The following is a 24580-nucleotide window of genomic DNA, read 5'->3' as shown; positions in this document are numbered from 1 at the left end:
CCAGCAGGAGAAGAGCAGATGTTTAAAAGCAGGAGATGCTGCTCATTTGGACATTAAATTAGGTCCAACATCGTGGCCAGAGAAGGACCAAGGTCAAGGAGAACCTGAGGAGAACTTCATAAAGTGCTGGTGAGAAATAAATCTTCCTTTGTAAGGAGGGAGCAGCAAAACCCTGCTGAGTCTCAGGGAAAAGGGATCAAGTCACAGGAAACACTGATTTTAGTCAGTCAGAACAGCAGATCCTGGAGAAGATTTCTGCAAAACCCAGTGGAAAAGGCACTCCATGAATTACTGCAGCCTGAAAATGAATGAAACACCTCTGGGTCCCAAAAGCACCACCTGACCCCAGCAGGCAGAGCCCAGGATGGCAATGGAGGCTCGGGGACATTCCTGTTCCTCGGGCCAAAACCAGCCTGGCATTCCTGGGAAAGGCACAAACAGCTCCAGAGGCAAAGAACAACCCCTAAAACACAACCTGCACAGCTGCAGGGGCTGGCAGCATCTCCAGTGCCATTCCCAAGGTGTTTCTTTCCCAGAGGGAAACGATGGGATGGGCAACAGCAAAGGGAATGAAAAGATTCTGGAATTGGCACAGTCCGTTCAACCCATGGAAATGGAAATGGGTTGTTCACCCTCACCCCCAAGCCTCAGTCAGGGAGGAGAAAGGTGGAACGGGGGCAAAAACAAAGCAAAATGAAATTGAGGACCAAAAGCATCCAAGAAGGATGAGAGAGGCCCCAGAGTGCTCGTGGAGGAGCAGGAGAGCAGCACATTTTTATTCCAGCACCTCAAAGCAGGAGCTGCAGTGACCCCACTGAGGAGCTGCTCTGAGGGAGAGCAGATCTCCAGCTCTGCTCGTCTGCTCTTCAGGTTTAATTGTGTTTTAGGGGTAAAAAAGGCAAATCTGGATGAATTCTGAACTGCTTTGTAACAGCTGAAACCCACACTGCTCAGGAATGCCAGGAAAGTTACATTTAAAAATGCAGTGAGGGTGGAGCTGAGCATCTTGGTGATGCCTTCAAGTGCAACAGAACCCACCACTAAATTCCAGTATGGAAATCTGATTAAACTGTAATCCTTATGCAAATGGTGGAAGACTGCTTTTCCAACTGAATTTTCTTTCCCAAACCATATTGGATGTTTTGGGGTGAAGGAGGTGGCAGTGCCTTGGTTCCCTGTGACAGACACGATTCAGAAGCTGAGTATCAGCAAGATAAAACTTCAGAATAAAAGCACATATTCCCTATATACACTTTAAATGCAATTAAGCTTCACCTCTTGTAAACAGCCCATTGTTAGCCAGATAAAGGGCAAACAATCACGGCATAATCTGATGGAATTCAGATAAACCAAGACAAAGGGAGGCATCAGCATGATAACAGAAGCATTTCAATTCATCACAGCAAAACCAGTCCCGAGGAGCAGCAAGGAAAACTCAAGGTCACCATGCAAAAGCCAAATCCAAAAATACAAACAAGAAAAAAGAGCCCAAATCAGATTTCTTTTCTCCCCCAGCTCGGCAGGGGAGAGGTTTCCAACAAAATAATCCAGGGAGAGAGCACCCAGTGCTGCCACTGCCATTGTTCCCAGCTCTGCCTCCATGGCATGGAGAGAGGATCCACGGCCACAATGCAGCCTGGAAAACCCAAATTTCACCCAATTTCCACTAATCCTGGCTATAAATATAAGTGTGAAACAGCAGAACAATGGCCAGCACCGGGGGGGTTCCTTTCAGAGGTGCAGCAGAGTTCTGGCCAGGAGGATAATATGTGTCACAGGAGAAATACACAGCAAAAAAAGGAGTCTGGAAACTCGGGATAAGGCAACAGATCCCGGCCGGGACACAAAGTATCCCCTGGAAGCACCAGAGAGCTTCAAACAAAGCCGAACCTGAAAGGCAAAATTACCACGGGATGGACTCAAATGGAGTTTGTTTCTTCTGAGCCAGCCTGCTCGGAAACTGCTTCCCCACATTTAAATTACTTCAGGTTACAGAACTTAGGAAACAGCAATGCATGTGGAAATAATCACAAGAAATACAAATAAAGAATCCTAATTAAAACAGAAAAAAAATCAAAACCACAGGGAAGCTCTTTGGAGGGCGTGGAGAAAAGGAGGAAGGAACATGAAGAACCAGAGCTCTGCAGTACTGGATGCCCCCACACAAATTATTGTATGGGCTTAGAAATTCTACAAACATGCAGGCTTTTTATTATTGTTTTGTTTAAATTAACACATTGGAACATCCTCCAATTCTTTACGTTTCTGCAGCCTGGCTGCCAGTGCACAGCCTCAGCTTAGGAGGAATATTCCAAACTTTACCATAATCTAATTAAAAAAGAAAATAAGAAGAAAAAAGAAAAAAAAAAAAAAAGGAAAAAAGAGGGGAAAAAAAGGAAAAAAAAAAAGAAAAAAAGGAAAAAAATGCGGGTGTATATATTTTTTTTTTTTTTTTCTCCACCATTTCTCTAAGTCCTCCTCTAATCTTCTCAATAACTCACAGCCAAAAATCCTAATCAAGCAAAAAGTCTGCCACATAGCACTTTGGGGTAAATAGGCAAATTATCTTTACAATTCAGCCAAGGACACAGTAACAGAGTCATGCTGGTGGTTTCCTGCCTGCTAACGGAGAGTTCATCCTATTTTTATTTGCAGACTATTTTAGGTAGCTCAGAAGATCACTGGTAATTTGTGCAGAGCATCTCACCACTGAAATATGAAAAAAAAAAATCCCCACACCTCAACACTTTGAAATTTTATTCTGCATAGAGAGAATCAGTGACGTCCTTAAGGTCAGACACAGAATAAAACAATCTGATGCTAAAGTCAGCACTGCTAACCTCTCTTTTTAGCACTTCTACCACTGACATCATGTATTGTTGAATAAACTTTCATTCAGAAAGTTCTGAAAACAAAATCCTAAAAAAAACCTTTTTGTCTTATTCTGAACATCAAGTTGCTGCATTAATATTTCTAATTAATTTCATTAAAGTTCCAATCACAGAATTTAGATATCAATAATCCAGTTCCCAGCTGATTTCTGGGTAGAGATATGAAGTGCCATCAAAACAAGGATTCTTTATGACTTTTGATCTGAACACACCAGAATTCAATTAGCTTGAGGTCCAATCCTGAAAGCAACTTCAAAAACAAATAAAAAATAAGGTAAGAAAGAGACTCCTTGGGAATAATGCTATTTGAAGCAACCTTCAGTCCTCATCTAAACTCCATTAAAATACATCTGTGTAAAACCATTTGATTCCCCCTTGCTCCCTCTTCACTCTAATCACACAAACAAAGATGTTTTCCTTTCAGAGACAAAGGATTATGATTTTATAGAGGGGAAGAAACAGAAGCTGCTGTGGATAAATCCAATACAACTTCAACTTCTACCTTTTTAAGAGTAACTGAAGGGTAGGAGGGGAAACCACACTAAAATCCACATCTACAGGAGGTTTCCATTAGCAAATCTGAAAATATCTCCTTGATAAAAAGGTAATTAGGTCTGGTTTTGTCTCCACATTAGGACTTCTGTGGAGATTTAGATCAAAGTGCTTCCCAAACATTGGCTGCATTAGGACCCCACTAATCCACCCTCAGATCACCCCCATGACAGCACCAGCACAAGGAAGGCTCCAACTAAAAGCACATTTTAATAGTAAATAAAAAAAAAATCCAAATGTTTCAGCTGAAAGAGAAAATGTTTGTTTTATGTAATGACTATCTCCTGTTTTCCTAGCTTGTCTTTGTGAATTACTTCTGAGTTGAAGTGGGAGCACCTTCTGCTGCCAAAGCGCCGCTAACCCAACCAAAATATTTACAGAACCCTCAGGGAGTGCAGGCAGAGCCCTCCCTGCACAGAGCACCCAGTGCAGGGATGGGAATGGGGAATGGGGAATGGGAAAATGGGAAATGGGAAATGGGGAATGGGAAATGGGGAATGGGAAATGGGGAATGGGAAATGGGAAATGGGGAATGGGAAATGGGAAATGGGAAATGGGAATGGGAATGGGGAATGGGGAAATGGGGAAATGGGGAAATGGGGAAATGGGGAAATGGGGAAATGGGGAAATGGGGAAATGGGGAAATGGGGAAATGGGGAAATGGGGAAATGGGGAAATGGGGAAATGGGAAATGGGGAAATGGGGAATGGGGAATGGGGAATGGGGAATGGGGAATGGGAAATGGGGAATGGGGAATGGGGAATGGGGAATGGGGAATGGGGAATGGGGAATGGGAAATGGGGAATGGGGAATGGGAAATGGGGAAATGGGGAAATGGGGAAATGGGGAAATGGGGAATGGGAATGGGGAAATGGGAAATGGGGAAATGGGGAAATGGGGAATGGGAATGGGGAATGGGGAAATGGGGAATGGGAATGGGGAATGGGGAAATGGGGAATGGGAAACGGGGAAACGGGGAAACGGGGGAATGGGGGAATGGGGAATGGGGAAATGGGGAAATGGGGAATGGGGAATGGGAAATGGGGAATGGGGAATGGGGAAATGGGGAAATGGGGAATGGGAAATGGGAAATGGGGAAACAGGGGAATGGGGAAATGGGGAATGGGGAATGGGGAATGGGGAAATGGGGAATGGGAAATGGGCAAATGGGAAATGGGGAATGGGGAATGGGCAAATGGGAAATGGGAAATGGGAAATGGGGAATGGGGAATGGGAAATGGGAAATGGGAAAATGGGGAATGGGAAAATGGGGAATGGGAAAATGGGGAATGGGAAAATGGGGAATGGGAAAATGGGGAACGGGGGAATGGGCAAATGGGCAAATGGGGAATGGGAAATAGGGAAATGAGCAAATGGGGAAATGGGGGAATGGGGAATGGGGAATGGGCAAATGGGGAATGGGAAATGGGGAATGGGAAATGGGGAAATGGGAAATGGGGAAATGAGCAAATGGGGAAATGGGGGAATGGGGAATGGGGAAATGGGGAATGGGGAAATGGGGAATGGGGAATGGGGAATGGGGAATGGGGAATGGGGAATGGGGAATGGGGAAATGGGAAATGAGCAAATGGGGAAATGGGGGAATGGGGAAATGGGAAATGAGCAAATGGGGAAATGGGGGAATGTCTCCTCCTGCCCCACAGAGCCCAGCACTGCCCCCAGCAGGTTCAGCATACCTGGCTAAGGAGCACAAACACAGCACTCAGCTAAGGCCTCATTAATTAATTAATTACCATTACCAGGGTGCTATAACGTGATTGCAGAAGTTGGTACCCCTTGGCCAGCGTGGGGCATTTTCCCCAAGGATCAACCCCTGACAGGAATGGAGAGTTCCCAACCTCAGCCACCACAGGGAAGCTTCTCCCAAGGGCTGTCCTTCACCACTGAGTGCCACTGGAATCATTCAAAGCATCAAAGAACCTCCTCGTGAAAATCTGACAGTTCCCTTCTATAATAAATCCCTAGGATGGAGAACACAGTCTTACAATTAAATAGGTTCTTTTGGAAATAAAAAAAATTATAAGGAAAAAAGGTTTAAGGTGATACAACCCCCCCCCCCCCCCCATGGAGCCCTAAGTCCTTTCCTTTTCCTTTTCCTTTCCTTTCATTTTTCCTTTCCTTTTCCTCTTTCCATTCCTTTTTTCCTTTCCATTCCTTTCCCTCTTTCCATTCCTTTTCCTTTTTCCCAGCTGGGATAGACCACACCAGTTCTTTGGGACACTCCCAGCTGCAGCTGGAACACCACAGGTACTGAGAAGTTTCTTCTCCAGCTCCCTCCCGCCTTTGCTGCTCCAAAAGCCCATCCTGTTCCAAAGGGGGCACCCTCAATCCCCACTCCCCATCCACAATCCTGAACTGTCAAACTCCCCAGTCTTAGTTCTGACTGCAAAGGAGCAGGGAATTCAGTGTGCTTGTGCAAAATCAGCAAAATAGGAAATAAGGCAAACACTAAAGGCAGTGCAGGGAAGCTCAGCAAAAGCACAGCTCCATTTCCAGGGAGCTGCAGGTTCTGTGTCAGAAATGAAGGACCCAGAGCTGGAATTGCTGCTCTCACTCTGGACCAAGGCATGGAGCAGAGATGTTCTTCCAAGCATCCCTGAGTAATTCCCCATGGCAGGCAGGGAAATACAGCAGAAAGCTGATTTGGATGATAACACAAAGCAGAAAAACATAGCTAATAGCAAAGCAGAAAAAACCCTTCCAGTTCAAAGCACATCATTAATGACTCCTGTCAAAAGGCTCTCCAAAGCATTCTTTGGGGCTGAGGATGTTTTGATTTGACTTAGATCTGAGAGTTAAAAATATTTATTTATTCCATAACTGAGTTATGTGCACTAAAACAAACATAAATGCAGCAGGCAATCTGTATTCCAGAATAAGCCACAGTTGCCTTAGACTGCCACATTTTAAATTAACTTCATTATTAACGGCCTTACCTTCATCCCAATAAAACCAATTTTATTTTTATACACACTAAAACTCCAGCATGGTATTTTGAAAGGAAGCAAGCTGATTTTTTCAGGAGGCAGCAAGAGGTTTATATATACACACAAAGGTACATATTTTTCCAGATACAATGAGAAACAATACTACACAGAGTTTGCTCACGTTCCTGTAGTTCAGAACTTAAATGAGCCTAATAAAGCTGTCACCTTGGATTTTAGCATCCTTTAATTTGAGGCTGCAAATCTCAATTATCTGAACTTGAGCTTTCACAGGGCAATATCCATGTGCTATAAAGAATAAAGATGCAGAACTTCTTTGGGAAAGGGATAACAGCTCTAAACATCCCTGTGTTCCCAAGGCAGGGAGCAGCTTTCCCTGTATTGCTCTTTCCCATCCTGAAACATTTACAAACATCTTGTTAAGCCAGATTTTTTCAAAGTTCAAAATGGAAATGCATTACAAAATTGTCATTTAACAAAATCTGAAGGATCTGTATGGGTTTTGTATTATTTTATTGTTCAGTGAACAAAAAGAGCAGATTTATACTTGACAGCTAAAAACCCAGAGTCTTTTCATTTTGTTTCCTTTTTCCTGATGAACCAACTACCAGTGTAATTTAAGCTAAATAAGAGAAAACTGCTTTGTGATGTAAACTGCTAAATTTGTCTGCTTGTAGTCTCTGTAGCAACCCAATATTCCAAAGAGACAATCATGTGATCAATGCTCTCAGCTCCTGCTGTTTATCCTGCACTGTCCTACTTACAGCAGCTCTCAATTCCAGCTGTCTACAGCAAAAGGAAAAACATCACCTGCTCTCCTGCCGGGCCACGGTGCCAGAACAGCCTCATTAGAGCTGCTGCAAAAAAATGTTGACATTGTTTGATTTAAAGATTAACATAGGGAGGAAATTCACACTGCAAAGACTCGAGCAGCCTTAATAGAAAATATTCCAGCACTATCACTTGGTTGCAGACTAAATAGACAGAAACAAACCCAAAACCTGAGGGTGAACCTTGTTTTGGTAGTTAACTCTCTCAAGTATGAAGGAATTTTTGAGCTTTAGCACCCAAAAATCTTGTTCTGTTCCTTAATAATAATAATTCCCAACAGCATCCCAGGGGGATCAAGAAGTAAAATTCTCTGTTCCTGAGGAAAGAAGACCATGGGAAGTGGGAGAAGGGAGGGCAGAGATGAGGGTTAAAAGCAGCATTTCCTTTGTGTGAGGGGCAGTGGGGAGCAGGAGCTGTGGTGCCAATGCTGACACATCTGCTGGCACACCAGGACCATTGCCAGGGCCCAGATTTAAAAACTACCCCCAAACTCACACTGCAGCCATGGCCACCCCCATTCCAGCCTGCAGGGCTGCACAAGCCCAGCACTCACACCCACAGTGCCACCTCTTCCTCATGGCAAGATGAGGCAGAGAAAAAAAAAAAATCCCTCTCCAGAACTATGATAAGCACACCTTCAAAACAAGATAACTACAAGATGTACAAAGGTTTAAAATAAAGCCAAATTGGTATCCGGAATGTTCTTCAGCAGTCACTTCCCATGAAGTTATATACTTATTCTTTTCTATTTCTGTGGGAAATAAAAAAAAAGAGAATGGTGGTCTGGCATTCTAAAATCTGAAGCCAAACTTGTGGTAAACAGAATTACCCTGAAACCTGTGCAGCAAGTCATGATAACCTAATCACTGCTGAATTTTCAAGTGGCTTGTGGGGTGGTTTTTGTATTTTTTGCTCTGGGTGTGTGGTGTTTTTCTCTGGTGTTTTTTCTCCCTTTTTAAGTGAACTCGTCAGACACAAGTTCTGCTTTGCCACCCACTGCAATGGCTGCATTATTTCCCAATTGCAAGGAGAAAAAAAAGCAACCATCCAAGTAATATAGCAGCTTTTAGCATTCTAGACTTTTAGCTGTCTATCAGATCCACCCACCAATTCAGGATTACTCAATTGTTTGCTTACTGCTATTTCAATTGTGCTAAAGTTTAGCAAGTTGTAATTATTCCCAAAAACTCCAAGAGATGCCCCTCACATGAACACTTGGTACTTCATTAGGAGTGTCATATTTGATTTATTTAATTTGTATCTAAAATAGTATTTAATCTGACAGCTTTCCTAATTCTATTTATTCCAGGTATACCCCAGTAATGAGGAACAGCCTCATCCAGAGGCAGTTACTGAGCAATCCAACCAGCAGGGATAGGAGAGATCAGTCTCCATCTCACACTGATGAGGGGATTTTGGAATAACACATACACAACCACATCCCTGAAAGCAGCAACAAAACAACTGCTTGGAAAGGAGAAAAGAGAATTGCATTCCTATTTGTCAAAGTTCAATTTCATGTGTAGCCATTTCAACCACATTAATGAGCTTCTGTAGTCTGCAGGTGTCCAAAACAGGTGGTGACAAATACAGAGACAGTGATTATTTTTGTTTGGTTGGTTGCAGAAAAAACCTTCAGCAAAATCCTCTCTGTGTTTTTTTATTCATCTGGAAAAGTGAAATTACCCACTTAGAAATGGGCAACAAGACCCCAGCACACAGACCCTGCTTCAGGGAGCTGCTCATCCCTAGCCTGTCTAGAAACAGGAGTGGAGCCAGACTTGAAACCCTCAGAGAGTTTCCCCAGGCAGGGCAATGCTGAACTGTAACCCCAACTTCTCTTCTTTAAGTTTCGTACTAAATAATCAGTGTCTCATCCAACTACACTTCCTCCACCTTCACACTTTCAGTACCCAGCTCCAAACTCACAATCCTATCTGTAACCACTGTCAAATCCTTGTAAAAAATGTTTACTATATTCAAAGAATCTCTATGCTAAAAAAAACCTCTTAAAAATTCAATTACTAAATAGTTTAATAATCTTTAACCCTAAAGTTTATACTCATAACTACTATTCTAAAGAACCTTACTAAAAAATGTGTTTAAAAAATCCACCAATTAAAATTGAAACAATAACCCAACTCTACCCAAATAAGACAGTTCCAAGTTTATGGACTCGTTGTCAGAGATGAGGTCCCAGCCCATGCAGGGCTGTCCCTTTGCCCAGGGCTGCTGGAGCAGGGAGGGAGCAGCAGCTCAGGGCTGTGCCCCCACAGCACAGGGCACAGCTGAGGGGTTACTGCTCCCACAGCAAAAGTGCTACCAGAAGGAATAACTGAAGGAATTGTGTGCTTACTCACACAGTTTCATCATATGTAACCCAGAGCTACAGGAAAAAGTTCATTTTTACAGGAAAGTTTCATTCAACAGAGCTCAGTTTAAGGAGTTGGTTTGTTTAGAGTCACCTTTAAAGAGTGGACACAGAACTGTCTCATTCTGGCTGCCCTGCTCATCAGCTCAGCACCACCCCGGTGCCAATATGAACGTTCAGGGTTTTCCCTTTAAAATTAAAGTGTGCAATGACATGGACACTTTATTTTAATATAACCTTACACAAGGGAAAAAAAAAACCCAGCAGGTTTTTTTTCTGGTTTTTTTTTTTGCTGGAGGAGCTGTTCTCACAGCCCAACACCTACCAGACACCCCAGGCTCCCTCCTGGCTGTGCCAGCACCAGCTATTGCTGGGAGAGCAAGGCCAGAAATTCTCCCCTTCTGGAAGCACAGGCTTTCAAACAGAACTGGGAAAAATCCAGCTGGGATCAGCCTCACATGAAAGAACCAGCTCTACTTGCACATCCTTCAGAGGGACAGGCAGGGACAGAGCGGGGCCGAGGGCTGCACTCGCCCAGGCTCAGCCCAGGGGAAGGAGTCACCTCCACACCAAGGGCACTGCCTGCTCCTTTTCCAGCCAAATTCCTTGAAACTGAAGATTTCCAGCAAGAACAACCAACCTGATTGAAATCTGCAGCTGTAAAACACAGGGAACAAGGCTCTGGAGTGGCTGGCCAAGCCTCAAAGTGCAGGCTGAGATAAATTATGATCCAAAGCACTCTGGTAGCAAACTCCACATCCCCAGGATACCAAATTACCTCCAATCACACAGGCACAGGAACTCCTTCCCAGCTTTCTGAACCTTAATGCAAGGAACAGCCCCAAAGACAGCAGAGAAATGGAATGAAAGACAAAAATACAGCTTCAAAACTGATTCTTAAGATCTGTGCATCAATACTCACTAACACAAAAGGGGCTGTTGGGGGTTTGGTCTGGTTTCTAATTAAGTCAGCCACATCTACAAAAAGTTATAAACTTTGTATAGGTTTGGCTGATTAAATGGATCCTAAGGAATGAAAAATGCACAGAAGTTGTACTAAGGTTTAGTTTTTGTTAGTTTTAGAGCAGCTGTCTGGTAGGAAACGTAGCAGCACCCCAGGTGCAACATGCAGAGCTCTTTCCAGGCTGGCTGCAAGTCCCTGTGCGTGGGGTTTGCTGCAGGGTCACATTGAACCTTGGCCATGAGAGAAATGTTCCTTTTACTCAGGACTGCTCCAGACTTGGGAGCTACAGAGGAGGCACCCACAGCACCCATGGCAGTGTTTGCTTTTCTCCCACAAGCCTGAGCTGACCCTTCTGAAGAGCCCAGCTTTGCTGGGAGCAGAGATGATCCCAATTCTAGATGTTCCTAGGAGGGATGAGCCCAATTTGCCACGAGAGCACACATCTGTTCACCATTCCCCCCTTCATTCCATAAAAGCCAGTGCTCAGAGCATCACATGGCATTGAGCTGTCTGCTAGGAAATACTGAAATTTCTCAACAATAAAATATTTTACACAGATCTGTCAAAGCTATTTACATATTTTTCCTGTAGCTCTGGGTTACATATGATGAAACTGTGTGAGTAAGCACACAATTCCTTCAGTTATTTTCATCAAGCATGCTGACATTCTGACCTTCTTCAAAAGAGAATCAGAGCCTCCAAATTAAACAAACACTGCAATTTTATTTTAAAAGCTTTCACCAGCTTTTCCAGCTGCTCTAGAGAGCTTTATAGAATAACTCCAAGAGAATCCAGGACATAACTAATGCTAGTTTTAAATGGCAATTTGGTCAACCAGTTCCTCAAAGGAGGAAAGCCCAGACTGTGCCAACACAACATTGGCCAAAATAGTTAAAAGTAAACTCTTTTCTCTTGATTTATAGCAGAAAAAATGGATGGACAAGGACACCCCAGAGAGGAAACATTTGCCCTGACCAGGGTGGAGAAAGAAATGCCTGGAACTAAAGGACAAGTTTATACATAAATTAAAAGCAGCAGTTCACAACTACTAATAGAAACACACACAAACATGTGCTTCTGCTTCTTTTGCTCCAAAACAGCTTCTAAATTTCTTTCAAGTTTAAATTTATTGCAGAAGATGCCAACAATGGCCAACTCCACACCCAACAAGCAAAGCCACTGATCTCAAAATTTCCTGCATGCAAGATTTAACACATACATAGGCACACACACAAAAAAAAAAAAAAAGCCACACAAAAAATCCCATCATCTGAGCTTTAAATTACTCTGGATTTTAAAAGCTGATTTGGGAACAGCGATTAAACTTGTTCCAGCTAACCTAGTTTTGATTCATTTCATTATTTATTGCTAGGCAACATAGACCGTGTCAAACCACGTTAGAACCATGAGAAGAAGTCCTTCCAATTTAGATCCAAAAGTGTCTCCTCCCCCCAGCATGGAGGCCACATGGATTCTTTTACCAGCAGCATTCCCAGACACCCTCCTTGCCCTGCCCAGGAGCTGACATTGCAAACTCTCAGCATCTCCCATGGGATGCCATTGACCCAAAGCTCAGCTGGGAGCTCTCCATGATGAGTCTTTGGTGTCAGCAAGCAGAACTGGCTCCTGTCACCTGCAGGGCAGGGGCACCTTCACAAGGTCCTTTATTCGGGACCTTAAAGATAGGATATCTTCATTCAGGTCCTTCAAAAAGATACCTTCATTCAGGACCTTCAAAAATGTGAGAAACCTTCATTCAGGACCTTCAAAAATATGAGAAACCTTCATTCAGGTCCTTCAAAAACATGAGAAACCTTCATTCAGGACCTTCAAAAATATGAGAAACCTTCATTCAGGTCGTTCAAAAAGATACCTTCATTCAGGTCCTTCAAAAAGATGAGAAACCTTCATTCAGGACCTTAAAAAATATGAGAAACCTTCATTCAGGACCTTAAAAAAGATACCTTCATTCAGGTCCTTCAAAAATGTGAGAAACCTTCATTCAGGACCTTCAAAAACATGAGAAACCTTCATTCAGGACCTTCAAAAATGTGAGAAACCTTCATTCAGGACCTTCAAAAATGTGAGAAACCTTCATTCAGGACCTTCAAAAACATGAGAAACCTTCATTCAGGACCTTCAAAAATGTGAGAAACCTTCATTCAGGACCTTCAAAAATGTGAGAAACCTTCATTCAGGACCTTCAAAAATATGAGAAACCTTCATTCAGGACCTTGAAAAAGGTACCTTCATTCAGGACCTTAAAAAGCATGAGGTACCTTCATTTAGGACCTTAAAAAAGGTACCTTCATTCAGGTATTTTTTCTTCCTTTCTGGAAGACTCCACCTTCTTTCCCAACACCCATTGTCCATGGTTTGGACATGGGTACCAGAAGGAATCCTGAAGTCATGGGTACCAGCACAGAAGAGATGGGATTATTTACCATGTTTAGCTTTACTTCCTTTCATCATAAGAAAGGGGGATTATTTACCATGTTTAGCTTTACTTCCTTTCATCATAAGAAACTTTTGAAGAACTCCAAGAAAGCAGCAAGATTAGAAAGGGCAGAGACCCAGGCTCCAGAATAAACCATCCCCAGAAGTCTCTCAATCAAACCTTTCTTCTAGCACAAAGAATAAACCCTCCAGCTTCTTCAAGAGGGCACACGAGAGGCTCCTACCTCTTGTTGATGGGTTTCTCATCCTTCTCGTAGGGCTTGACGAACCAGCGGCCGATGCGCACGAAGTTCCTGTTCATGAGGCACCGCTCGAGCAGGTTGTGCACGGCCTTGAAGAGCAGCGTGCGGCACTCGTAGGACAGCCCGTTCTCCCAGACCCCATCCTCCTCTTCTGCAAGGCACAGGGGAAACAGAAATCACCTTTCATTCCAACCTGTCACTGCACACACAGCACAAGAGCCTTTTCTCTCCCACAAGGGTTTCAGAGATATTCACGGCACAGCACAAAACCAAAGCCAGCCTGTGGTGTTCAGATAACTCTGCTTACTTCATGATGGAGCTGCTAAAAGTGATCAGCTGTAAAAATATCTCATCCCCCACAGGGAAAGAAGACTCAACAGTTCTTTGTACACAAAAGGAACAAGCAGCAGCAGCACGTTCTGTGTTGCAGCCTGGAAGAGCACGGTGGGATCTGTCTGTGAGGTGTTCTGGGGAGTCTGGGTTGCTCATCCTGCAGAATTGGTGACAGTTAGGCTTAAAAATAAGTTTAGCAAAGCCAGACTTAATATATCCTGGTGTCTTTGAGTAGCATTGACTGAAGAGTGCCAGGAATAAAAGTCAGCAATCAACTGACCCTCAATGATCAACAATTTGTGCTAGAGATGATGAAAAATGCTCAGATTCAGAATATTGGTAAGAGCAACATGATTCTCCTCACAAGACTCAAAACTGTCAATTTTCTTTTTAATTCAACATTAAAAATGAAGATATTTAAGCAGCCTGGCCCTGCTTTCTGATGTACACAGAGAGATAAATCAGCAAGGCAATGCCCAGTTGCTACCGATGGGATTCTGAAGTCAAACACTGACATCTTCTGTGCCCACAAATCAAACACAGGCACACAATCCAACTTGCACAAGCCAAGGTGATTTGCCAAATGGAAAAGCAAGAGTTATGACAAGGAGCTGCAACTTCTTGCACCACTGTGGCTCCTGCTCAGTGTCTGAACAGGGTCTAGAGGCCCTCAGAGCACAAGCACTGGTCCAAAGAGCTGCACTGGCACTGCAGTTCCCTCACCCAGGTAAAACAGGGACATCTGGAAGTTCCTGGGTGTCTCCCAGAACATATCTGATCTCACTCATCCCCAGCAACACTAACAGGAGGACAATAATATAATAAAGCTTGAGATACTGCCCTGAAATCCCTGGCACTCAGATCTTACCTTTATGGCTCTAATTCCTGATATTTTGTGGTTTACATCCTCCCCTCAGGACGTGCCCCTGCTCTCCTTGGACTAACCTAGCAGAGCTACTCTTCAAATGCCATTGCCTTGTACTCCAGGTAGCAGCAGGGAGGAGAAGCTTGTCTGACACAGATAAGGAGACATTTTTACTCCAGTCTCTGCATAGGCATGGAACAATTTAGGTCAGAGGGGATCTCTGGAGGTCGCTGCTCCAAGCTCACCCAGAGCCCAGGTGAGAACAGGTTCTCCTCTGTCACAGCCCCCCTGTCACAGCCCTGTCTCTGCACATGCCCAGGGGCTGGAGCTCAGGTCCAGCAGCACAGCCCTGAGCAGGGTCTGAGCACAGCTCAGGTCCAGCAGCACAGCCCTGAGCAGGGTCCTGAGCCCAGCCCTGAGCAGGGTCTGAGCCCAGCTCTGAGCAGGGTCCTGAGCCCAGCCCTGAGCAGGGTCCTGAGCCCAGCTCAGGTCCAGCAGCACAGCTCTGAGCAGGGTCTGAGCCCAACTCTGAGCAGGGTCCTGAGCCCAACTCTGAGCAGGGTCCTGAGCCCAGCTCTGAGCAGGGTCCTGAGCCCAGCTCTGAGCAGGGTCTGAGCCCAGCTCAGGTCCACCAATAGCACAGCCCTGAGCAGGGTCCTGCCTGCTCCCCTCTCCCTCACAGAGAATTTTGGTTCCCCTGCTTTGCTCCGTGGTCAGAAAACCTCAGTAACACAGGCAAATCCTTGCATTTAAATCCCCCTTGGAAATAAGCCCCTTCACCTTTCTCTGGAAACCACTCACAAGCTTAAAAGATTGCAATATTATTGACTAAAGTCTTGATATCCTCAAATTAGAGAGCATCTAGAAAACCACACACCTCAGAGTTTTAGTTAGGAGAAAACTTTACAGATGACTACAATAAACAATATTTATGACAGAGATGACAGAGAAGTGAATTTCAATACTACTGGAACCAAAACATGGTGACCATGTTTGTATTTTGGTATATTCCACACAGGGAAAAGTACATTTCCACACAAGGCCGGTATTGTGAGTAAAAGAAAGTTACTCCCAGGAACTCTGAGGGACAGAACAAGAGTAAACAGACCTGCCCCATCATTTATAAAAGAGGAGGTGTGCATCATTACAGATGAATCATTCCATGAAATAATTTTCTGGGAAAGACAAGGAAAAACAAGGAGCAGCATTTCCCAAAGCAGGGACCTCACCGCAAGCTTCCCACCCCACCACCCCGCTCCAGCGCTGGAGTGGAGCAAAAACTTGTTTTTAAAAACTGCAAAGCTACAAGATAACACAGTAACTCACTAAAGCAACATCACACACGCCTCTTGTAACAAAAAAGCAACAAAAGTCCAAAGTCAAAGGGTGTGAAGTGGCCGTGCCAAGCACAGGGGTTGCTCCCAGCTGCAGCCCTGTGGATGCCCAGGCACAGCCCGGAGCAGCACCAAAAGCAGCTCAGCAGAGCAAACATTAACTCCTGAGCTGGCTCACGTTGGACTTTAGCTGCACAATAAACTCCTCACCATTTCAAAGGTTACACACTTGGGTTTGTACACAGCTCCTGGCATATCAAGCAATCGTTCCAAGCACATCCACTGCATCCAGGAGCTTCTAGAAGATGGAATGGAAGGAGCTAATTGCAGTTTTTATGCCTAATTTTGTTTTGGCATATTACAGATTTCACAGGATTCTGGAAATCACTGGGTTGGAAGAGACCTTTAAGATCATTGAGTCCAACCCAGCCTCAACACTTCACTGAGTGCCACATCCAGGCTTGTTTTAAAGCCACGCAGGGATGGTGACTGCACCACCTCCCCAGGCAGCCACTCCAGACCTTTATCACCCTTTCTGTAAAAAAACTTTTCCCTGATATCCAGCCTAAATTTCCCTTGGTGCAGCTTGAGCCTGTCCCCTCTGGCTCTGTCAGCGCTGCCGGGTGTGGCAATGCCAAGAAGGAGCTGAAACTGCAGGGACACTGAAATAACACAGATCCTGTGTTTGGTGGTCACACAAAGGAGATGTGTCCATCCTCTGTGGCCAGGTGCTTCATTCAGGATGGATGAAGCTCCACTCAGGACCACCAAGTTCTGAGCAAGTTTCCACGCAAGGACTTGCCCCAGGATGGAATTGCTGAAAGCTCTCCTCGCTCAGGTTAGTGCAGAAGCAGGGAGCTCTCAGCTGAGTGTGTCATGTGCAGAAAGTGCAAGGTTTGAGATGGGAAGGCACAATTCAAACTCCAATTTTCACTCACCACCTGCTCTGAGTGAGGAGCACCTTGCCACAGAAAGGGAAGGTAAAAGAAGCTGTCAGCTCCAGAAACCCTCCCTTCAGAACATTATTCAAATTCATGCAAAAAGCCAGCAGTAAGTGTTCTCTGACTTTCTGAAGTCTATTTAGTCATCCCCTCCCCCTGTTTTAGTGGTGGAGAGAAGCAAACATGACATCTGCTCACATCTGCCAACTATTTTTCTTCTTAACTCAAATTGTTGTTTCTCGACATGAGAAAACCCCTCCCACTTAACAGAAAACTGTACCCAGCAAACCATTCATTAAAGGAGGGGGAGAGGAAGAGGCACTTTTGTCCTCTAATCTTTCTTAAACAATAAATTCAAATCTTCAATCTGCTAATTCTAATAAACCAGAAGAAGTTGCTGACTCATTTTTCAAAGGTGCTAAGCCACAATTTCACTTTGGACAAGTGTTATCCACAGAAGTGCTCTGGCAACCTGCAGGTTACAAGTATTTTATTTTTGATGAGTTCTCTCAGCTGTCCAAAGCACTCAGCTCTCCCCCAGCACACTGATTTTTATGTCAATCCATTAAACAATCTATACCCATATCCCACTGCTGCCTCTCTCTTTATATCACATATTAGACAGAGTTTTCCTCAAATGAAGCTAAAAATGATTAGGGAAGGAAGAATTCATGGAAACAATGGCCAGGAAAAAGCCATTTGCATACTACACATAAACAAACTTTTCCAGTCAGCACCTTCTCAATATTTCCAATTTTATTGGAGGCATCAGAACTTTTATGTTCTCCTTTCCATCCTTCCCACAGCTCACCTGAACCAGTCAAGTTCATTTTTACTAAAGTTCATTTTTACTGATTGTGCCCTTCTGTCTCTGTGGTGCTCTTAAAGAAGTAAAGAAAAAATTTGGAGCACCCTCCAAATATAAAACTCTTGCAATTTTTAGTGAATTCTGAATAAGGAGTATCTTTAAATATTAAAATATAATTCATGTCAGGTTTTTAAAGCATATTGTTATTCACAGATATTTAGCTAAATTTATTAATGGAGGATTTCTAAGAAGTAATACATACATGGAGATAAATCTATATTGCAACGGATAAATGTACAAGCCTAGAAAATGACATTTTTGACAAGACTCGAGAACATGAATTTCCCTCCTTCAACACACAGGACACCAGTAAACACCAGTTCTTCCACAGGTTGAATGTTTATCACACCATTAAAAATATCTCCCTGATGCTCAATGAACTCTAAAATAAACTATGCAAAGAAACAAAGCCTCCACTTTGGAGTACAATTCCCCCAGTTCTTCAATTACACAATGGGGGAAAAATCCATTCTTTCCTATCAGGAGTGAGACTTTGCTTTTGGAAGCATTTCTCACCTCACGGGCTCCTTTTTTGCCTTTATGTGACTGTGCCAGTTATAAAAACACTGACACAAACCTGATTTCTACAATGAAACTTCCTATATAAACCTCAGATTCCAAGGGAAGCAAATAAACAGAGTAATGTGAAACTGCTGCTGTACACAATATTGTAATGACATGACAGAAACACTTGGAGTAGAAGTTTTCTATTTAAAACTCCAGATTTTTGAATTAAAATACTTTAAACTACCCTAAGCAAGAATTACCCAGCAAAGCTACTGAAATATTGTTTTGAGGGAGAAGTGAGAAGCAGCAGATTTTGCAGGAAAAAAAGGAAAACAACAGCATTTTAAAGCAGCAATAGAAGAAGCTGAGTAAGACAGCTGAAGTTTGGTGCTGTTAGAGGGGTGTCTGTTACCTACACTCACTGAACAGAACCTGGATCCAGGACTCTGGACACCCAAACGGTCCCAAATCCCACACGGAGAACATTCAGCACCATTCCACGTCAGTTCTTGTGCTGCTTGGCCTTTACCAGTGTCACACACAGGGGTTTTTTGCTCTCTACCCAGCAGAATATTCTCTAAATCCCGACAATTTCAAAGCAGAGCCTTTCTGTAAGAGTGTAGCCACGGCACTTTGTAAAGATAACAAGGTAACTGCTCTCCCTCTCCATCTGTCGGGTCTAAGTTTGGCTACAAAGCCACAAGAAAAGCTGAAAAACTTCCCAGCTAAAGGATCCAGTACCCTCCACCACCTGAGTAACTCCATGTTCGGGTAGATGTGGCAGTGGGAGTGAAATATTTCACTGCTGTGATGCACCCAGGTCGTTTTGCACGTGACATTGCACACACGACCAACGTGCCCCCGTGCCAAACCCTCACTGCCTGTGACAAAGCATTTTTCACCTGACCCACTGGTATTTCACGCGCATGGTGGTCAAGGAAAAATGGGGGGGGGAAGTTAAATCTTGGTCACCTTTGAGCTCACAGCCAGTCACAGAAGTTTGATCAAACTGCTTCAGTAATTTTTGCATAATGCCTCTCAGCAGTTTTGCTTAAGTGGCTACATCTCTAACATGGAGGACTAAAGAAATGCTGAAGCATCAATGCAGCAAGAACACTTGGAAAGCCTCTCCTGCTGCCTCAGAACTCACAGATCCTGCCCAGCCAAGGGGCTGCAGCTCACCGTGCTCACAGCAGGTGCACAATGCTTGAAAAAGCATCCTTCCCCTTTTTTGTGGGGTTTTTTTTGGGTATTTTTTGTAGGAGTTAAATGATCTTAGGGAGCAATTGTTATTTTAAAAAGGCATCACTGGCTGAACTCTTTTCCAAGCTGCCTTTGCCAACTCCTTGCAACTGGCAGGGTTTGCAGCCCCTTGGAATGATAACTGGCTCATCCTCTGCTTTCCATTGTCCTGGAGTAATGAGACACTCAGTGCTGACATCAGCACAACCTCACCGAATTTTTGGGGACAGGGATTGGATCTGTAATGCACATGCATTGAAAACTACACAACACACATCAGTCTTTGCTGCCATGACTGTTGTTACCAGACAGACAAACAGCAGGATTCTCCCAAGCTCTCCTGCAGCCAGCATCATTTTTATACATTTCCCTCTCACAGAAGCATGAGCAAGATTGTTCAGCAAACAAAAACTGATTATCTTGATATATGACAGGCAACTCTTTAATTTTTAAAGTAAATTAACCAAATTTAATAGACACCAGAATGAAAAAGATACATCTTGCAGCTCACCATTTAAAAGATGCAATTTGAAGGTCAAAGCCATATAGCAGCATTCCCCTACCCCAGCATTAATCAAATTGTAACCATTTCCTTGGGACTATGTCTTGTACATAATTCATACCCCACTGTTCTCAGGTTTAAAATCATCTACTGCCAATTTAAAAGAAAATAATCCAAGAGTAGAAGTAGCCACATGAAAATAAGAAAGAACCTTTCTAATAAAATAACTGCTGATCAGAGCTGTGAGAGACCATTGCCTGCTGAAATTGGAAGAGATGTCCTACTTTAGGGTTTGAGTTGCAAGAATTACTATAATCAAGCCTCACTGTCAGAACAAAAACATAACCTTTGAGGTTGTTAGAGGCTAAAATAACATTTCACTAACTTCTGTCTGCCTCTAGCTACGTTGGGATAGAAATAGACCTCTGGTTTTTGGCTGTATGTACAGTAAGTAGGTTCCTAGGGAAAGGGAAAAAAAATAAATGATTGAGTGAAGTCAATATTCCTGATCAATCAGCATCTCTGAACAAGTCTCCTTTTGACATGCCCCGAGGCAACAACAATCCCTGACCATCAACAAGACACTTATCCAAGGCTTGCAGTGAGAACTCTGACACAGCCACGAGCAGGATTCAAACGTGACTCCAGGGCAGAGAGTGAACTTCCAGAATGTGCAGCTGAACACAGAGATAGCATTTATTTCTTCAATCTGATATGCACAAATGTACATTCACAACCTCTACATCCCCTGCTGAAGGCATCTTGGGAAGGGGACAAAAGGGCTCTGGAAAGCTGACATATTTCAAATCCCCCCGGGCTGATAACCAAGATGTGCTCCAGTCACTGAACAGCCATTGTTCACTGAAACTGCACATCACCAAAAAAGTCACAAACTGACAAAATACCAACCTCTCCTGAACAGGCAGAGCTCCAGACCAAAGGGAGCCAGAATCAAGAGTTATTGACTGTGGCTATGGCAGATTTCTAACCAGGGCTCTCTCAAGGGCCACTTCTCCAGGAGAAATCTGTCCAAAGGCACTAAGGGACAAACTGCTCCCAGATTCCTCCCTGTCCCCATCCTGCAGGACAATCCTTCACCTTATCCAGCAGCAAACTTCGAAATGAGGCAGCACCTCAACCTCCAGCAGCAAACAATTTCCAATCAATTTTGCAGGTAACCAGCCTGTGCTAAGAAGTCATTTATCATTCCCATTGAAAATGTAACAAGCAGTCATTGGGAGAACAAGGCAGTGTGAATTACCAGGAGAAATTGTCCACCGATGAAAAAATCCATTAGGCTACGACAAAGGTCAGATAACATTGTTTGGGTTCAGCCATAATTCTCTCTTCTATGAGATCCACGTGAAGATTTTGTGTAACAGCAAAGAGAAAAAGTGCAGCTGTGGGCACCCCTGAGCCAGCTGCTCTGTGGTGCAGAGGAGGATCTGTACCAACCCCTGGCACCAGAGCCTCACACACACAAATTCTCTTTTCCATTCTAGGAGGACAAAACCTCTGCAGAGCCCAGGGTGTCAGACACAGCTGCAGGTGACAGCCTCAGGAGCAGCAGCATTGCACAGAACACGTGTGGAACAGCTCTGGGGAAGCACAGGCACCCACAGGTGACCCGAACCAAGAAAATACCCAAAGACGTGGCTGGGAGACTCTAATCCTCCACTATCTCTCCCTTATACCCTGAGAGAGGTTAAGAGTTGGTAAGTCCCTGGGATGATACCTGCTTATCTACCTGTGCAAAAGGGGAATTCTGGACAAGCACAAACAAGGTGCTGAGCTGGGACTCCAGCTCCAAACCACTGCTGCTCTCAGATGTCCCTCTGTGATAAATCACCAGCAGACAGATTCAAGAGGTGGCAAAGAAAGTTGCTCAAACAAATGATTGTAGTGGTTAGGCAGCACAAAATGGCACTTTCCAAATGGCTTAAATTTCACTGGATTTCCCACTCTAAATGTGTTTGTCTCGATTCAATGCCACAGCCAGGAGCACACAAAACTCACACGGGTCCTTCCACACAAGTGCTGCTCTTGGCTCAGGGCAGGCCCAGGCCAAAACCACCCAGCACTGGGTCTAAGTTACATCTCAGCCACACAAAGGATGTTCCCTGCAGGTCAAAACCGAGGTTATTTATAGGTCATCATAAGGAAGTCTTAAATGCACTAAAATATCAAGCAAACTCCAGTGTAAGTGCCATTTAAAATGCAAAGTTTGTAGTTCCAGGACAGACAGGAATAGGAGCAGCAGCCCAATCTTTGAAGTCAACTATTCAAAGAAATAAACATCATTTCAGTGCGTCAATTGTTTTTCAGATCACGGCATTTTTGTATGAAAATTCCACACATTATTAAATTGTTTCAAGTCAACTTCCTCAGTGGCACTTTAAACTCCTGTTTGTTCTCCAGCTTATCCACACACACACACACAAACACAGGCAGCACTAACAATTTCTGGTTACCAGGTCACCAAACCTTGGTCTCATTTTACACTTCAGTAATCTGAATACTGTACATTATTTGAAAGGAAATTAGAGTGATGTGTTTGTTGGGGTTTTTTTTTTTCCCCTCGAATTAGTTGAGTCTCACCTTTAGACTCACCCAGTTTAAATATCTAACTTCGTCACCTTGCTGATAAGCAGCTGGAACCATCTACGTGGGGAATTGAGCTCAACAAGCAAACATTTCCAAAGAAAGGTGCCAAATTTGAAGTACAACATTATTGAGAAATACAAATATTATCAGTCTTTCAAAAGGCTGGGTTTGAAAGCAGCTTCAGGGCACCAGGAAAAGTGGGGGAGAGGAATCATAAAAACTGAAAGTTTACAGATTTTGCATGGAAACAGCTGGTTAGTTCCTGGTGCCTCCTTCTGAGGGCTTCTCACTGATGGTGTGAATTCCAACCAAAACAACTCCAAACGGCTCAAGAGCTGCCCAGATCTCTACACTTCTTATTACATAATAAAATGAGCTTTACTATTTGAATTTGAAAATTCTAATTGCCCAACAAAAGGGATCTTATCAAAACATGTTTAAGACATCACTCGTGAATCACAGGCACAGCTTTCAGCACAGCTTTCTCATGAAGAAGCTGCCAAAACTCATAGGCTCGTGTTTTGTTCCTTTCAAGGGAACAAGTGGGGAGCAAAACCCTTGTTTCTCAAAAATCCAGCAGTCCAAGGGGGAGAGCAGATGGTTGATCGTTGCTGCAGCAATTTGGAGAGGGTTACAGCAACAAATTCATCTTTTCTGGAGACAACACTCCACCTTGGTGCAGGTGTCAGAAAGCAGCCCCGAGCAGCAGCGAGCAAAGCACGCATAGATCCTTCCAGCGGCCAAAGGAAGGTGCCAGCAAGCCCCTACCTGAGAGATCATGATGGATCAGGTCAGCAAAGTTGGGGTCGTCCCCCCACCAGAATATCCAGAGCTCCCTGCGCCCGGGCCTCTGGTCGCGGCGCCAGACGCTGAGCACGTCGGCCTTGAGGCAGCGGCTGAAGCTGCTCAGGATGGGATCCTCCTCCGTCACCGGGAACAGGATGGGGGCAGACGTTGGGCCCTGCCACACGTAACGCTTCCATTTAATGCCAGTCAGATCAGCCTGCAGGGAGAAAAGGGCTCTCAGACTGCGGGTACATCCACAGCAAGCACGAAAGGGATCCCCCAGGGTGTAATGGAAGTGTGTTGGTTAGCTCTGGGTGCTTCAGGATCCCTGGTTGTTCCCAGTTTAATAACTGCAGTAAAGCAAGAGCTGTTTGTTTTCACTGCAGCTTGAAGGGTACACAGAGAAAAAGCAGATTTGATTTAAAGTAAAAGAGTGAAAGACGAGTGAGTAATGCTATTATTCACAGACTGACACAGTCCAATCTCCTAAACACTTGCCTTAGCAAAGAACATTTTCCTTTTTGCTTACTTATGCATACACTGCCTTTTCCATCCAAGATTACTCCATGGAAATAGGTGATACAGTAAACCACACATTCTTCCAGCCATCTACCACTTGGGAAAATTTCACAAGTTTCTCCATGGTAAGAAAATTCTGTCTCTCCCCCAGGAAATCTCTCGTCTTCACCAATTTTACCAAGAGCTATCATACTTTTCATTCCTCACACCACATTTCAATTATTTAAATCCTTATCATTCAATTATATGTTAGACCTGCAACCACGTTGATGATGATCCACTGAACCCCTTCCTAGGCAAAAATTAATTTGACTTTACACAGGGAAAGAGCTACTACTGTGTGTAACGGAAAGCAGACAATTCCTGGATTATCTCCATCACAACACCAAGTTTTAGCACTCAGTTTTTCCACTTGAGCACAGGCACCTTAAGGCAGGTAGGGGAGGCATTGCCCCGGGTTCTCTTTGGGAAGGCAGAGCCAGGCAGGCTGGCATTTGCTAAGTTACTATTTTTTGTCTTCCCAATATGACAACACACAAAAGATTACTGCAACATTTAAACCTAACATGGCAGCCTCCCTACCTTCAGCAGGAGAGCAATTTAGATGAAAGGTTGTCTGCAACAGTTGCTACTTCAGAAAGACTTTCAGATTTAAAATTGTGCTATTAATCTGGAGCTGCAGGCCTGATGCAGGCTGCAGACACAGTCAGGCCGTCCAGATTCCCCCCCATCCAAAAATATGAGTGCCACAGATTGGCACAGGATTGTTGTAACAATCTCTAGGATCATAAATATCAGGCAGACA

At 44.0% G+C, this 24580-nt stretch overlaps 1 protein-coding gene across 1 annotated transcript in view; it reads right to left on the bottom strand.

Moving 5' to 3' along the window:
- The window catches only part of MED13 (mediator complex subunit 13), a 57505-nt gene that overhangs the window by 30776 nt on the left and 2149 nt on the right, over nucleotides 1-24580 (bottom strand). Inside the window, exons 2-3 of the mRNA XM_036394970.2 lie at nucleotides 23239-23473; nucleotides 13257-13425 (exon numbers count right to left, since the gene is read on the bottom strand). Of these exons, the coding sequence (XP_036250863.1) occupies nucleotides 13257-13425; nucleotides 23239-23473 (404 nt within the window). The remainder of the gene's footprint in view (nucleotides 1-13256; nucleotides 13426-23238; nucleotides 23474-24580) is intronic.

The sequence above is a fragment of the Molothrus ater genome, chromosome 21, assembly GCF_012460135.2.
Source record: "Molothrus ater isolate BHLD 08-10-18 breed brown headed cowbird chromosome 21, BPBGC_Mater_1.1, whole genome shotgun sequence".
Classification (NCBI taxonomy): domain Eukaryota; kingdom Metazoa; phylum Chordata; class Aves; order Passeriformes; family Icteridae; genus Molothrus; species Molothrus ater.
This window is presented reverse-complemented; position numbering and strand designations above follow the sequence as displayed.